This window comes from Lupinus angustifolius, chromosome LG13 (assembly GCF_001865875.1).
Source record: "Lupinus angustifolius cultivar Tanjil chromosome LG13, LupAngTanjil_v1.0, whole genome shotgun sequence".
Lineage (NCBI taxonomy): Eukaryota > Viridiplantae > Streptophyta > Magnoliopsida > Fabales > Fabaceae > Lupinus > Lupinus angustifolius.
In genome coordinates, this window is record NC_032021.1 from 13,187,252 (window position 1) to 13,204,991 (window position 17,740).

The 17,740-nt window shown below is 33.0% G+C and overlaps 1 protein-coding gene across 2 annotated transcripts; it reads left to right on the forward strand.

Moving 5' to 3' along the window:
- On the forward strand, positions 3,183 to 9,680 carry LOC109325604 (probable methyltransferase PMT8). 2 transcript variants are annotated; one of them, XR_002105167.1, is made up of 9 exons: positions 3,183 to 3,400; positions 4,683 to 5,188; positions 6,038 to 6,202; positions 6,311 to 6,493; positions 6,795 to 7,389; positions 7,979 to 8,091; positions 8,211 to 8,431; positions 8,961 to 9,434; positions 9,606 to 9,680. XR_002105167.1 is itself a non-coding variant. In XM_019558054.1 (9 exons), exons 2-8 carry the CDS (start codon positions 4,907 to 4,909, stop codon positions 9,283 to 9,285), a joined length of 1,884 nt encoding a protein of 627 aa, XP_019413599.1. In that variant the 5' UTR covers positions 3,183 to 3,400; positions 4,683 to 4,906; the 3' UTR covers positions 9,286 to 9,296; positions 9,330 to 9,506. The 2 variants fall into 2 exon arrangements, 1 of the variants encoding a protein (XP_019413599.1); XM_019558054.1 differs by lacking the exon at positions 9,606 to 9,680 and having other exon boundaries at positions 8,961 to 9,296; positions 9,330 to 9,506.

Here is a 17,740-nt window from a genome sequence, read left to right on the forward strand (position 1 = left end):
TAGATGGTCATAGTGGTTCCTAGCCAAATGATGCTCCAAAACTTCTGAATTTTCCTGTAGTATAATAAAACCATATACATGAGAAAATGATTGATAGGTTCAGAAGGAAGTGCAATGCCAATATTGAATGCCACACTAAGTATGTGAACCTACAAGTAAAAAAGAAATGACAATAAGACTCAAGTTGCTCATTACATAGACCACAAATTCATCACTCGTTGTGGTGATCCCATTCTCTATAAAGCTTCTAGATAGGGGAGTCTAATCTAGAAGAGTCACCACCCAAAAGCAATAGCCTTCAAAGAAGCTTTGGATTCCCATAAGAGCTTGAGATGGTTGTGGATGTGGTCTTGTTGATTTACAAGATAAACAAAAAAATTGTAAGCAGATTTGACAGAGTAAGCATTGGATTTGTATGGGTTGTTGGACCGTCTTTGGATACCACTCTGAATCCAATATTATAGGAAGGCCCAAGAGAGATATAAAACTACCTCCTAAGTTTAAAGTTATCTTATGTAATTAGGAGAAGATTATGATAAGATTATATTTTATTATTTTTTAGATTTAATTTCTAAGTAATTGGATTGAGATTACATTTCATCAATCCATACATTAGATTTCAATACTATTTAAGTAATGCTAACTCTCATTCATGGCATCAACAAAAATTATATCTTTTTTATCATTCTTAATTTTTCTTTAGTATATTAGAATTCTTCATTGTTAGGGTATCACCCTAACATTGGTGCTTCCATTGTTGTTCTCATGCCTAATAAACCTACTTCGTCTTCTTCATCTACACACTCTACCATGGAGGACGCTTCCAATGCGATGGTTCTGGAAAAATTAGTTGTCATGCAGTAGAACATGAATGAACAACGAGATCTATTCTAGGCGTCCATGGAAAGCACCCTTAATGGGTTTGAGGAAAAGATCGCGAGGTTAACCACAAACATAACACAAACACCACCACCACCATATGACTTTCAACCAACACCACCATCATCATATGGCTCCTAACCAACACCACCACCATCATATGGCTCCTAACCAACACCACTAGCAACTCCATATGGTTGTGGACTGTTTCCACCACTATGAAATATAAAACCTCCAAAATTACAACTACAATTATTTGATGGTATAGAACCACAAGATCGGTTGTTCCAAGTTGAACAATATTTCAACTTATACCAAGTCGCTCCCTTTCAACGTCTCACATTTGTAGCATTTTTAGTGAAAGAAAACGCCTGAAGTTGGTAAAAGTGGATGTTTCAGACAAATCAATTAACAAGTTGGGAAGGCTTTACAAAAACTCTAGTGGTATATTTTGGACCATCCACATTTGCGAATCCTGTAGCTGAACTATTCAAATTAAAACAAACTACTACAGTCACAAATTACCAAACCAGATTTGAACGTCTCTCAAATCAAGTAGTGAGAATGACTCCTGAAATGCTGCTCAATTGTTTCTTATCTGGACTTCGTTTAGAGATTGGGTGTGAACTAGCTATTCAACAACCCTTTTCAGTGATTCATGTAATTGGGTTGGAAAAATTGGTGGAAAGTAAAATCGTTACGGCAAAGGCTACATCAAATCGTCCATGGCACTCCCAAACAACTACAAAAACCAATCCCAAGAAGGTTGGACTTAATGTGTTAGCCAAACTACATCTCACACTCTGCCCATAAAACGACTCACTATAACTCAAATGTAGGAACGACGTGCACAATGACTATGGTATAATTGCGATGAAAAATTCGTTCAAGGACATCGTTGCCAACCAAAGCAATTCCTCTTGATGCTGAGTGACGAAGGTAGTGAGGGTCTAATGGCTAATGACCCTAATTTACCAATATTGGGTGAGGAATGCATATTTAATGACATAGATCAATCAGAAATTATTCACTTCCACTTATCTGATCACGCTCCACAAGGTAACCCATCTCCAAAGACTCTTAAATTTGAAGGCCATATTTTTGGACTTATAGTGATTGTGTTAATGGTTATAGGTAGTTCACAATGTTATGCAACCTCGAGTTGCACAATTTTTACAACTACCTATATATCCAACCCCAAAGTTTTCAGTCATGGTAGGTAATGGTGAACATATTTATTGTGCTGGATTATGTAAAGAAACTCCTATCAACTTGCAACAATAACTATTTCACATTCCACTTTATCTTTTACCAATACAAGGAGCTAATATGGTATTATGGATTGAATGGTTAAGTACCCTAGGACCAATCACTTCAGATTTTGTCATTCCCTCTATAACATTCACATATGACAATAAACCCATCACCCTAACCGGACAACACTCAACTTCACCAACATTATCCACCTTCCACCAACTCAAAGACTGATACATACAGATGTTATTGTAGACATATTATGTGTCACAATAGCACTCACCCAAACACTATTACCAACAACACAAACCACCTATCTAGCCTTAACAGACCCAAACAATATCCAAAATAAAGTTATACAACCCATATTAAAGGAGTTCGAGTCAATCTTTAGTACCCAAAAGGATTACCACCACAAAGACCACATGATCATAAAATTATCCTCCACACACATAAATCGAGAATATTGTCCCGAAGGGCACATTCTTGGAGTTCCAACATGATATTAGTAATTGACTCAAGTTCCCAAGAGAATGGTTGTCTTCTCCAAGATAAATTCACTCTCACTTCCCCTTCGATCATCTTCCTAAGTCGCCGATAGGAATGTCCTTACAAAGACTGAGATTATAAAATCGTCACTATTCATGTTTTATCATCATTACTCTATAGGAAAAAAGAAAAAAAAATAATATAAATGAATGGTGAATAATATAAATCATCATTATAATGACAATGCATAGATATTACAATCATTATACAAACCTTTCTATAGAAAGTGACTTAATTATTGATGTTGAGTTTATTCAAGTATAAAACCCACATTAGGTATATGAGGAGAAGTAAAAGAGTTTACAAATAGAAAAAGTTCATCAAACTAGTGTTTTAAGATTTTGGTCCAAGAGGCGTGTCTCATATGTATCTCTACTTTAGTGATTGAAGGCTCTCTTGATCGTAATCTAGTGTAAGAAAGAAGTACTATTATGTGAGAAATGTAAGGTAATTTGTAAAAAAAAAATGTATTATTTTATCAATGGTAATGAGGGAGAAAGAGAATACCTTAAATTAACACCCTCAACGAGGGGACAGTGTGACACATGAGTCCTTCTTCTTTGTGTCACTTCCCAAAATAGAACATCAAAACCAAACACAAACTCAGATCTCATATTCTATTCCTCTCTCTTTCTTTCCTTCTTCATTTCATATTGCTATTATTTGAGAACCCCTCTCCACATCAAATATCTTCCTCATAGATTTCCATCTCAACCCAGTAAGTTTTTTTCTTCATTCTATGTTTTACTTGTTCACTTGCTTCATTTTCTATGCTGATTTTGCATAAAGTTTGCTTTTTTGTTGGATCTGGAACATTTTGAAATTTGGGTTTGTCTGATTTTATTTTTTTTGGTGCTCATGGAAATGGTTGCAATTGACAAGATTCAACTTTGGTGTGTTGTTGTTTGATTGGATGGTGGTTGAATTTTAACGTGTTACTTGTTTTAATGGTAATGTTGTTTTCCCATTCTTCCAAATCTGGGAGTTCCATTTATTCTTGGGATGCTGTTTATCATTAAAGCTCATTCTTTAATTTTTAATTTCATTCCGTTGAGGTTCTCAAAATAAGATTTGTTTTTAGTACTTTTAAATTTTCTACAACACCAAGCAAACCTTTATCCACTAGATGAGATCGACTACATGATAGAACGACGCCATAATGCTTTACCGTAAACCATATTCATCAACAAAACATTGATCTCCCTCTTGTCTAGTGCGCTCACTTATCCAACACAACATTCTCATCTCTGTCGAGTCATAACTTTTTACCACATATGACACCTGAAGCACTCCGCCAAACTTTATACCATGTGTGATAAAAACTTGATCGTTGTTGTATTAGTTACATGCTTTCTTTTCATAAGTTCTTTTGGATCCATCATTTTCAGTAATTTTGGTGTCATTTTTTGGATAGCTATGTGGTTTGTTAGGGTCATCATTGCTTTCTTTCACTTTTGTTTTTTAATCTTTATTATTGTCCCCTTCTTTGGGATGTTTAGTCCGCAGAATTTAACTGAAAATTAGTAGTGAATCTTGTGTATTGAGTTGTAACTTTCTATTGTCCTAAGTTAAAATAGCTTCAAATATTATAATAAATAAATGAATGAAATCACTTCAATGACACTCTTTTTTACATGCTACAACTCCAATCAGATTAGGCAATATTATCAATTTATAAATCTTCGATTCCTAATGTTATTGTAAATTGTCTTTGCATTTACTAGGATTGATCATGTTACCAATTGATTACTGTATCCTTTTATTTGTTTCTATATATGCACGACACTGTGATCAAGCTTTCATTGCTGTTTGTGTTTCCCTGTTTGCATCTCATAAAACTCTGTCACACTGGAAAAGAAGAACTTTAAATTGATTTCTATATTTGAGTTGTTCTTTGTTCTTTGTCCTTTTAGCTCTACGATTTTAATCAGGTTCGGGACTGTAAGAGTAATGGATTTCTATATTTGTTTTGTTGACTTCTGTCCCTTCCTTGCTTGCAGGTTAATCCTCAATTCAGTGTGTCATATCTTACAAACCTTGGAAGGAAGTTGTATTACTATTATGCTTTCTATTTTGAAATCGAGGTTGCTAGTTTAAGTTGTGTTTTTGGAATGGTGAATTTGGTGCTGAATGTCTAGAAACAAAATCTGTGTCGCGGTCGTTTTTAGTTCGTAGCTGAGCAGAAAAAAGTATATTTTGGATTTGTATTGCATTCAACTGATAAATGACGAGGGGCAGGTCTGATGGATCACAAAAGAAGCGTTTAGTTGCTTCCCTTTGTGTTGTGGCAATCTTCCTTGGTTTTCTGTATGTGTACAATGGATCCATCTTTGGTTCTCAAAATAGCGGTTCATCTGCGCTTGAATATGGCAGCAAATCGTTGAAAAAACTCGGGGCATCATATTTAGGTGCAGAGGATGATTCTGATGGCAAGCAAGATGAATCTTCATCAAGTGTTGTTAAGCAGGGAGATGTGGAAGATGATATTGTGCCAAAGATTTACCCTGTAAGTTTTCATGCTTAGACTTAAAGGAATATCCGTTCTATTTTTTCATAACCTTTGTTTGTTGTGGTTCTAAACTTACATTTTATGTATGTGCTATTTTGTTTAGAGTAAAGACCTATTTTGGTCCCTCAAATTTTTTGCTTGTACCAATTTGGTCCCCGAAAAAGTGAAAACCCCAAAATGGTCCCCAAAATATCAAATGTGGGCCAAATTAGCCATTTTTAGCATGTTTTGTGACCCTGAGAAGGACTATTTTGACCTACATTTGTGATCTTTGAGTACTAATTTTGATTTTTATTTTTTCGGGGATCAAACTGGTACACGTGAAAATTTATAAGGACTAAAGTGTGTATTTACTCTTTTATTTAATGACTCTTTTGCCAGCAAACACAGACACATTTGACCAAGCAAAGACAACTATTGACGTTTCCATTGATAGCAGAAGTGCATATTAGAACTTTATTCTTAAAAACTCAATCCTTAGTTCATATAAGGTTAAGTTAATTCGTAATTACTATGCTTTGTGCTCATTTCGCATTTGGTCCATGTGTGGAAGAAGATTTTGATTTCACACCTATGCAAACAATCATTTTCAGTTTCCTCCTTGTTGTCTTTGCCGTGACTCAATGTGTATAAGCATCAAATTTATATGAAGTACAAAATTCGAATTGAAAATAAATGTCACATATATGGATCAAAACGATATTTTAACCTATATGTGACACTCATTATCCAAATCCATATATTTCAAGCCTCCATCTAGTCAAGGTCTTGCATATCATTCAAATAAGGGTCTAATATTTTAAAACCATCAATCTCATGGATTTTGAAATGCTTCTGTTTTTGAAGGTTTGTGATGATCGTCATTCAGAGTTGATTCCTTGCTTAGACAGACATCTTATCTATCAAATGAGACTGAAGCTGGATCTCTCCTTGATGGAACACTATGAGAGACATTGTCCTCCGGCAGAAAGGCGGTTCAATTGCCTGATTCCTCCTCCACCAGGATACAAGGTCAAGATTTTCTAAGCATACATGAGATTTTCAATTGCAACATATCATCATTGACATATTTTTATTATTTCGGTCCGTTCAAACTTTGTTGTCTCTATGATGTTTCAGATTCCTATTAAATGGCCAAAAAGCAGAGATGAGGTGTGGAAAGCAAATATACCACATACTCACCTTGCAAATGAGAAGTCTGACCAAAATTGGATGGTTGTAAAAGGCGAGAAGATAGTGTTTCCCGGAGGAGGTACTCATTTTCACCATGGGGCTGATAAGTACATTGCCGGAATTGCAAATGTAAGGCTTCATCTATCTTTACTGGTTATGCCTATTATACACAGTGTAATTACATTTTTATTCCTGTTCTTCAATTGGTAGTTCCATAGGAATTTGTCTGCCGATGCAGGTTTCCATCCGTGTTATGTAGTATGCATTCATTTATAGATGGAGATACCATACAGGGATATTATTGACATAAGTTAATATGCTTTTCAGTACCATGTTTAATGCATTCAGTTTATTTAGATTTACTTTCTTTTTTCGTTTTAGTTTCGTTTCATGGATAAGTCAGTATCTGACAGCCAATTTGTATTTCCAGATGCTTAACTTTTCAGACAATAATCTCAATAATGAAGGAAATTTGCGGACAGTGCTTGATGTTGGCTGTGGTGTTGCCAGTTTTGGTGCTTATCTTCTTTCATCGGATATCATTGCAATGTCCTTGGCACCCAATGATGTGCATCAAAATCAAATTCAGTTTGCTCTTGAAAGAGGAATTCCTGCATACCTTGGTGTCCTAGGAACTAAGAGACTCCCTTACCCGAGTAGATCTTTTGAACTTGCTCACTGTTCTCGCTGTCGGATTGATTGGATCCAAAGAGATGGAATACTACTACTAGAGCTCGACCGGTTGCTAAGGCCCGGAGGTTACTTTGCATACTCATCTCCAGAAGCGTATGCTCAGGATGAAGAGGATCGAAGGATATGGAGGGAGATGAGTGCACTTGTAGGACGTATGTGTTGGAGAATAGCGGCAAAGAGGGACCAAACTGTCATCTGGCAGAAACCTCTGACAAACGACTGCTATATGGAAAGAGAACCTGGTACTCGCCCTCCTCTTTGCCAATCTGACGACGACCCAGATGCAGTTTGGGGAGTGAATATGGAAACTTGCATAACACCTTACTCCGACCGTGAGTACCTTCATCTCATTGTTATAAGTTATATTGTTGGTTTTTGCATTCATTTGCTTCTAATTATTTCTTCGTGACTAGCAATCTATAGTTGCTTATTTTATTTTTGGTGTATTAGCCATTGTATATTTGTTGCCTATAGTATCTCTAGGCCATTTTGGAAACATGAGATGTCTTTCAATTAGTGCCATGGAATTGGATTCGTTGATTTGCTATATGTGATCAATTCCAGGAAGAATAGGAAATATATTTAATCACCACACTCATTGGTTGCTCAATCTTGTATTATATGTATATATATATATATCATCCATGAGTGACCTGCTTTGAACTGATTGTGAATGCTCCTAACTGAATCCTTAATAAGTACATTCAATTTTCTCTCCATCGGCTTCTTCTGGTTAGAAGCCGTGTTATTGGATTGAGAGCATGTATTAGAAGCAGCTAAAAAATGGTTTCAAAATTTGACTTATATTTAAATTTTGATTAATGATGAAAGCATTTTTTATGGAGGATTATTCTTTTACTAATTATTAAAGTATTGGTATGTAACTTCACCTCCAGAAACTTTTTTTGTTGGTTTTATCAGATGACCACAGAGCCAAAGGTAGTGAGTTGGCTCCATGGCCTGCAAGATTGACCAGTCCTCCTCCTAGATTAGCCGACTTGGGTTATTCAAATGAAATGTTCGAAAAGGACAAGGTAATTGGACTTTGCAATTTATCCTCTTGTTACTGTTCAATTAGACTTTTTTTACCATTTAGCATAGAAATTATTGGATAACAATAGAGTATAGGCTTAACTTTCTCCATGTGGTACAGGAACTGTGGCAAAGAAGAGTTGAAAATTACTGGAACCTCTTGGGTTCAAAAGTTTCGTCAAACACGATAAGGAATGTGATGGATATGAAAGCACACATGGGTTCGTTCGCAGCTGCTCTAAGGAGTAAGGATGTTTGGGTGATGAATATTGTACCTCGTGACGGACCAAACACACTTAAGATAGTATATGACAGAGGCCTCATAGGGAGTACTCATGACTGGTATTGAAGCTGCTTTTCCTGAAATATAAATTAGTTGCATCTTTGATTTGATATCTTTCTATGCATTTGATTAACTTAACCTTTTCTGTCTCATTTGTTGATATATGATTTCTAGAGTCATTCTTCAATTAGGCATTTTTTTTCTGTATCCTCTAGCTGTGGAGTTCAATAGTTTACACAAGGGTCTTGTTTTATATTACTTTTCTTGTGAAACCTATGAAGCTTTGACACGGTCACCCATAGGTGGACACGGGGCATTAACAATTTCCGAAATATAGGACGTGACCTATATATGTAGTCAAATAAAAGTAGATATAGGAAACATGACAAAAGATTTAATAGCCGGTCGTATGCTCGGATAAAAGGTGAAGGTTGTGTTAGGCAGTCGACAACCAACGTAAAATTTTGTCGAATCTCTGTGATAGTTTCTCCCTGTAGTGCTGATAAATTGATCAGATTCTAAATTTGAGTCTGGATGTGAATTATGATTGTTCAAAGTGATACTTACCGGAGAATACAACTTTCACAGGTGTGAAGCATATTCAACATACCCCCGAACTTACGATTTACTCCATGCATGGACTGTCTTTTCCGATCTAGAAAAGAAAGATTGCAGCGCAGAGGATCTTTTGATTGAAATGGACCGCATGCTTAGACCCACCGGTTTCGTAATCTTCAGGGATAAGCAAAACATAATCAATTTGGTAAAGAAGTACCTAACAGCATTGCACTGGGAAGCAGTTGCAACTGCAGATTCAACTTCTGACTCTTCTGATCAGGATGGTAATGAAGTTGTCCTTGTTATCCAGAAGAAATTGTGGCTCACTACTGAAAGCTTTAGGGAAACAGAATAGAACAACCATATATAGGGATCAGAAGCATGCACCATGTGTTGCATGGAAGCAGTGAACATCTTCTAGCATTACATAATCTTTACATTGTTTTTCTTTTTCATTTGGTTTCTTTCTTTTTATTCTTATTTCATTTTGTGATATTGAGGCAAGTTATTAGCTGAACACATCTTCTATTCCACAATGTGTGTCACTCTATGTGTCATGAGTGAGTTGTGATTGATCAGAAAAATACTTAATAATTAAAATTTTAACTTAAATACATTTTTTTCAGCCGATCACAACTCATAGCACATGGGGTGGTATATTTTGTGGGACAGCAGATGTGCTCCTCTTATTAAGCTATAGGCGTTATGCCTCTATAGGCTATTCATTATTTTTGCCCTTCATTTGGGTATCATGTAATCTACTTAATAATCATATCTAATAGACTTTGGTTTTGATGATAACAGGTTAAGAATTGTATCTTTATATGTAATATTTATTATATATGTGTCTATTCAAAGATTGTAATATATCATGTATTTATTTACAAGGGGGTCATTTTATTTTTCATGTTATTCTATGTATTCTTTTTTATTTACCTCTTGCCTTAAGGGTAATGTTTACATTATTGATATTTATTTGGACTTTGACTACTTTGACCCAGGCCAGGAAAAACCATTTAAAGAGACAAAACTTGTCTATTGAATTTTTGTAACTAGCAGCATGGTGGGGGCAATGAGTATATTTTTTGTCCCACAAAGTATGTCACTCTGTGCCATTTGATATGATTAGTGAAAAAATATTTAATTATTAAACATGTAATTACATCTTTTTTAAGAAATATGTGTCTGACATATTTAAGTTAAATAGATTTTTCAAGAAGCTTGATTCTGGCTTGTTTATTAAAAAAGTTTGGCTTCTCATTAGTTTAGACTAAGCCCCTAATAGATAGCCTAATCTATTTTCACCTCTAACCATCTAAAAAAACAAGAGAAAGTACTCTCAAGTCAAATGTGGTCTTAAGGTGGTTGTGTGTAAGCTTGGGCACCCAAAGACCCTTAAAACATTTAATCATGGGCTTTATGTAAAATCAGTTCATAAAAAAATACATGAGTTTGTAAGCACTCTCATCTCCCCTAAAAGTCATATGCATACATGTGAAAGATAATGGTAGAATTTCCTATGAAGGGTAGATTATATGAAGGTTAGTCCAATTTTAAGAAAATTGAGGTCAAGATAAATCATAGGTGAAATAATTAGAAAATATTTATAAATAAATGTTTTGTCAATAAAAATTATTTATGTTGTAGCATTATAACGTCGTTCGATTCACGTAGTTGAAATTTTTCCCTCAATCTCTAATGTTTTATTAGTCGAAGAGTTAAAACTTAATCTACTTGACATGTATTTGGTATACATTATCTTTCTAATTTTAGTTTATAAATTGTGAGATTATAAATTGTGGGATTATAATCTATTCATGTTTGATTCTTTGACTGGAAATTGAATAAAGTTAATCTGTTTCGTTTGGATAAGGTAGGAAAAAAATAGGATAATTGACAGAAAATGATATGAGGTTATTTGTTTATGTTGGGATTGTTTTAAATGTTTTGTATATATTTCTTAAATATTTTTTTAATATTTATCATTACATATATTTTTCACTATAATTTCTTTAACTTTTATTAATTCATGACATAGGCTACAAAATTAAAATAAAATATAGTATAAAAATCAATATTAATATTTAAAAACAAGATGATACACTTTTTAATATGTAGTTTGGTGGAATAATAAATGGAAATAAAAATAACTTTTAAATTAATCATAAAATGAGAATTGACATTTCAATAAAAAAAATCAACTTTAAATAATAAAAAAATTGTTGTAGAAGAACTTCAATTTTTGACTTTTATCACAAAAATAAGTTGAGTTTATAATCTGGTTAGGTTGTCAAACATACTTGTGCTACAACTTTAAATTTATTTAATAAAAGAAAAAACTCTAAATTTTCATCTATACCAAGCAATAATATAAGTCAATTATTATGAGAGAGTGGATACAATGTTTTCTTTACTTGAGATATTTGCATAGTTAGAGATAACCAAGGGAAAACCCTCTTCTCAAGAAGTAGACAAGACACTACAATATTTATAAAATAGAATTAATTAATCTCACAGTTCAATATGTTATTGGCATGATATCTAAAAAGGTTGGAAGACAAATAAGAACTAAGAAGTTAAGTTATGGTAGTATGAAACTCATTGAAAAATTAATAAGAGAAAACTTTAGAGGACTACCTAATATCACTTTTGTAAAAGATGTCTTATGTTAACCATGTCAAAGAGGTAAATAAATAAAATCTAGATTTCCTACGAAAAATGAAGTCTCAACTTCTAGATCTCTTCAATTATTGCACATGGGTCTATTTGGGCTCATTTATTTATTAAATTTCAAATGTTTTGTTTAAATTGAGTTTTTTGGCTCGGCTTGAGGGAGCCATATTAAATTCGGGTTTGGATCGGGCTTACCTCATTCAAGTTCAGGCTATAATAAAAAAATTGGTATATGGATAAGAATATAGATATCATATATATATTTCTCTATCTACAAAGCATTAATTTCCTCCCCTTTGACTTTCTCATTCTATACTAAATAGTAAATACTGACATTATTCAATATTCACTCACTCACTTTAAGTACTTAGCATTCAAAAACTTATATGCATCTCTACAACTTTTCTGCCCCAAGTAATGTTACATTTTCTTTATATGTAACAACAAGCTATCAAGGAGTAATTCTTAATTTTAACTTTAGACGGATTTCAAGTTAATTTTTTTCTTATATAAAAACCATTTTCAAATTAGTGAAACCACAACCAACTGACGTTGGTTCAAGTGGTACATGTTTGATTCCCCTTAAGCAAGGTCTCGGGTTCGAGTCGTGGATATTCCCAGCTCAGACAGGATTGCCTCCAGTGCGAGGATACCTATGAAAACCAAATTTTTTTTTAGTAAAACCACAAGCATCATGTAGCAAAACGGGAATTTAGAAGACATCATTTTCTTTTAAGTCCAACATTTAATTTTAAATAAGGATAGAAACAAGTTTCGCTAGACCAGAATTTGCCTTAAATAGACACAACATATAACATATAGGAGTTTGAGTCTAACATATTAGTTTGTTTAAAAAAATTAAAAACATATGTCTGACTTATTTAAAAGTCTGGTATGGTTTATTAGTCTATTTAAAGGTCTGGTATATTATATGACATCAAATAGGTCATCATGTCTATATTTAAATGGTCTAATAGACAATTTTAGATAGACTCATTTAACTCCAATAATTGAATAATATTTTTGTATACATTTTTATATTAAAATTATATATATAATAATATTACTTATATTAAAATAATATAATTTTAACATTGTAATATAATATAACTAAATAGGTCGGTTTGTTAGTCTTAATAGGCTTTTTAGATGACCTAAAGTCTGATATGCTAAGCTAAATAGGCTTTTTAAAAAGCCTAAGTCTGACTTGTTCATGAAAAAAGTCTGGTCTGACCTAACTTATTATAAGCCAGATAATATACCCCTGATAGGCAATCTGACATGTTTCTGCCCTTCCTTTTAATGCTAGCATTTCTTTTTAAGACTAGAATTCAGAATGTATGGCATACCAAAGTTTCATTTACCCAACCTTCTAATAATCCAATCTGGAAACTCCATATTATTTTTAAGGCTACTACGTCTTCATAATTTGTTGACTTTGTTAAAAAAATAATTGTGTCAATAAAGTGTAAAATGTGATTTAACTTATTTAATTTTTTTAATAAAAAGTTTTTTGGGTCGGCCTGTCACAATTTACTTTGGGTGAGTTTGAACTATAATTTAAAAGACATAAAATTTAACTGAACTTTTTAACCCAACACACTCTAGTTTAAATCAAAAGCGGTCAAACTCAAACTCCTCTGATAACCCGTTTTAAAATGTTTACCTTATTGGTAGAAAGTAGGATTTGCTATCATCAATGATTTTTCCATTTATTCACGGGTACTCTTCCTTATACACAAGGACTTTGTATCTATAATGTGAGAAAGTGATCATGGTATAGAATTTGGAATGCGCACTTTAATATGTTCTATAAGGAAAATGAAATCTCTCATAATTTATGTGCACCTAGGACGCACACCAAAAAAGTTTAACGGGGAGGAAGAACATATTTCTTCGAGAGATGGCGAGAAGTATGCTTAATAAGAACAATCTACCTAAATACTTTTGGCTAGGAGCGCATCCATTTAGATTGGTTTTTAGGAAAAAATCATGTGATCCAAACACATAATTAATATGTGGTTCGATCTGATTTATTTATATTAAGGCATTCAATCCAATCAAATTCAAATATTATATGCAATTCATATCAATTTGGACTAGATTTTTATAAAAAAAATTGGAACTATATACATACATTTCAAGACTCATAAACATGACTAAAATATTAAGTCTAAAGTGACAAGTTTACATGCATTCATGTTAATATTGTGCCCTTGTCAAGTATTGTTTATATTAGGGGTGAGCAGGAACCGACTCTATCCGCTCACCGGCACGGCCCGATCATGATCGGGTCCGAATAGGGTCGGGTCTGATCGGGTCTAGGGCCGGGTTCGGGTTCAAAAAATAGACCCGGTCAATATTTAGGGCTAGGTAGGGACCAAGCATGACCCGATCAGTCCCGTCCCATGGTCACTCGCTCATCATGTTTGTATGTTTTTCTACTCACATGTGTATAGAGTAATGATATAATTTTGGTCAAAAATATCATTTATTCTTTAATGTTTACATAATATATGCATGATTAATATTATATATATACATATAGCATTTTATATATCAAACTACATAGTCATAATAATAAATAATATTGAGAAGTCTTTATCTAAAATGAGTATGCATTATATTTAATCGGGTCTAGAGTCTGGTTGGGTTTAAAGGCTGACCCGATCGTTATTTAAGGTCGGGTTAGCTTCGGGTCTAGGTCCGGGTTCAAAAAAGTGACACGACCAATATTTAGGATCGGATAAAGACAAACTTTAACTCGTCCCAACCCGGCGCATACTAACCCCTAGTTTATATACACTATAAAAACATAATGTCAAAAGTCCACAACTTTGTTACTAATACCATGTTAATATAAACAAACAAAAACTATTGTATAAATTTCAAACAAAATATCATATCCAAGATCACAACATAATTAGAGTCACCATAGTGACTAAAATATTATATTCATAACAACATGTTCACATTTAGTAAAAGTTGACATTGATTTATTCCTTCATTATAATTGTATTGTTTGTCATAATAAAGCAAACCTAGGAACTTAATTATAGTTATAAAATGAAATATCATCTCTACATTGTATACATTTTACCTATGTGTGTGGACATATTACTTAGTGGACACATATCTTTTAGTTATATCAAATAAATATTATTAAATCTACCATATGACTAATTGATTGTTGAATTTGCATATAGCTTGTTTCATAGCATTATGGAAGTGTTAAACACTTCATCGCAAAATTTTGCTTTTTGCATAATCATAATAAGCAAAATTAATGCGGTCTAGTTTTGATCAGTCTGGTTCTTAGAGTTGGATCCAAAATCTGATTCAGACCGATCCACTTTTAAAAAAAATCAATCAAATCACATTCGATTTTTGTGATTTTGATTTATTTTGAATCGACTTTCAGTTTTATTTTTGGACTAATCTAGATTTGAACACCAATACTTATGGCAGAAGTAGTTATCACTTCTTGTTATATTTACACTAAAATGGCAAGTGCGCAACTGCATTGTCATGTAATAAAATGTTCAATCCCATAGGTACTAAGATATTGGTTAGTTTTGCTTAATTAACTATTATCAAGAGTTAAATATAATTAAACTTGTGATACATAAGATGAATAACAAAAAAAAATAGAAAATAAAATGGATAAAATCAAGATTAGAAACTACGAAACTACTAATTCGTTATCGTTGAGAAAATAAGAGGAACTCATTGAAGAAGAAAAGAAAACCAACACCAATCCCACTTCTCTTAAATCAAGAGTAATGTCCATTGTTTCCGCGTTAATTGATGTGTTGTGTGTATTGTCGTCCTCCTCCCTTTTCTATTTATCATCAACTATTGACTGATACTCAGTATCTGTCGATTTACATTCTTAATTTTCTGATATTAAGTATATACACAATGTTTCTATAAATGTGTCATGTGATATTTTCCGTATGAGTCAAAGTTGTTTTCTTGGAATGAAGAAGAGGGAAAATAGAAGTAGGGGAATGTGTAAAATAATAGTGATACATTAATGAAAAAGAATAAAAGAATATGTGCAAATTTCTTGTAGTTATTAATGAGATGTTACAAAAGGATAAATTGAAATATGAAAATTATGGCATAGTAGTTACTAAATGGAATTAAATGAAATTATACATGTTCAATTATCTTAATGTTCTTTAGACATATTTTGCATTTATCAGTAGTAAAAACACAATACAGATATCAAAATTAAGCTCATTCAATTACTTAAATACCTCTTAGACATGTTTTGCCTTTAATATTAATATAGATGATAAATTGGAATTCAATCTTCTATTTTCAAATCCAATGATTGAAATATCTATTACAATTTAATTTATTCTAGTGTTGATGGAGAAATCCTAGTTTTCAAATTATCATTTTGCCATCCCATTACAATTGATTCCTAATTGGAAAAAATATATTTGAATTTTGAAAGCAAACCTGTTTTTGTTAGAAAAATATTGTAATTTTGCTAAAGAAGAATATACTTTAATTTATATTTCATTTATCTTTATCAACTTACATCACAATTTGTAATTGACGTATCGTTGAGAATGACAAAGATTTTTTATCTGTAAGACTATTCTTTAGTGGATATAAGTTTGGTAAGTTGGGTAGGATGGTCGGACAAGAAGTCTTCTAGAAGATGTTTGAGTTGAGCTTGGACCCACCAATGGAGGTACCTGAAAAGGTTCTCTGACGATCAAGTTAGTATGAGAGTGATAAGAGGTAATAAGAGCTGCTGTTATAGAGCAATAGCAATAGTAGATAATAATGAACACTTCCATGTGGGGAATTCTCCTATTTATAGTGGTAGGATAGATGATGTAGTTCTTGGCGAGTATTGTCGACGTGGCCGACCATCTGGGTCTGTTGGGGGCTGCTTTACCCGTGTCAGGCGGATTTGGCAAGACCGTACTCTATACATACTTGATTTGTAGCTTGTAGCAGGTCTAGCAGATGTAGCGTATGTTTGTCTTTGTCGTGTTGGCAGGAGGTTATGTGGGATTTGCAGGCGGCGTAGTAGTATGTTGTTGGCAACGTGTTAGGAGGGATGTTGAGGTCGTGGTCCTAGAGCCATCCCAACGTGTTCAGCCTAAGGAGAGGTACCTGAATAAGGCCAACCTGATCAGCAGGAGATAATCGATTGACTGGGATGGAACAAAAACTAAAGCTAAGGGGAACTCAACTTGTAATGCCAAATCATGTTAGTATCCTTTATCAATTTTGAAACTCTTCATTTTAATTACTTTGGGCTATATGAATTTTCTTATTCTCAATTTCAATCTTGATTAGTAATGGTCTAGTGGTGTAAGTCTCGTTAGATTCTCAGGATGATCAAAAGGTTAAGAGTTCTTTGATTTATGGGAGCGACACTTGTTGGAAGGGGCAGCCACGAATCCCGAAAATGATTAGTTCCTTACCCAAAAGGGTGAGGAGATACCCTTAATATTACAAAAAAAAAATCTTGAATTTATCTTTGCAAATCTGATATTTTGAATTAGATTAAATCCAAAGTAAGTTGGACAGTCTTTGCATTATTTTCCTCTACCATGTGAGCCAATCTTATTTATTTCCAATGTCTTGCGATCAGTTTTGTATATTCATTTATTTAAGTTGATGTGCAAGTAAAATAATCACATTAAAATTAGAATAATTAAGACAATAGTCAAGATTAATTTATTTATTTAATTTAAAGGTATAAAATATGTAAAAGTTAATCAATTACCTCAGATTCATTATTTATGTGAAAAGAATGAAGAATTCGTATTATTTGGGATTAAAATACATTCAAACATAATCAATATCTACTCAAATGAAAATATATACATTGATAGTGTAAACGTTTTATGCAATGTAATTACATCATTCACTATTTATATTTAATCACTATTGACTCTTTAAAAAAAATAATACAAAATAAATAGTAGATGATATATTAGCTCTACAGATTTTTACACTAAAAATACATAGATATTACTTTTATAGTTATAATGTCAGTTATCATACATATGCTCACAATAGAATTGTTGTGTAAGACTTTTTCTCATAAAGAATCCTAATGAGTTGAGAAAAGACAAAATGACCAACATCTCTTATTTTCGTGC

What these genes read in the sequence shown, in the direction of transcription:
- LOC109325604 (XM_019558054.1), top strand. Translation starts at nt 4,907, where the DNA reads ATGACGAGGGGCAGGTCTGATGGATCACAAAAGAAGCGTTTAGTTGCT. An exon ending in TTGTGCCAAAGATTTACCCT is followed by an intron (nt 5,189 to 6,037) that starts GTAAGTTTTCAT and finishes CTGTTTTTGAAG; the next exon opens with GTTTGTGATGATCGTCATTC. An exon ending in CTCCTCCACCAGGATACAAG is followed by an intron (nt 6,203 to 6,310) that starts GTCAAGATTTTC and finishes ATGATGTTTCAG; the next exon opens with ATTCCTATTAAATGGCCAAA.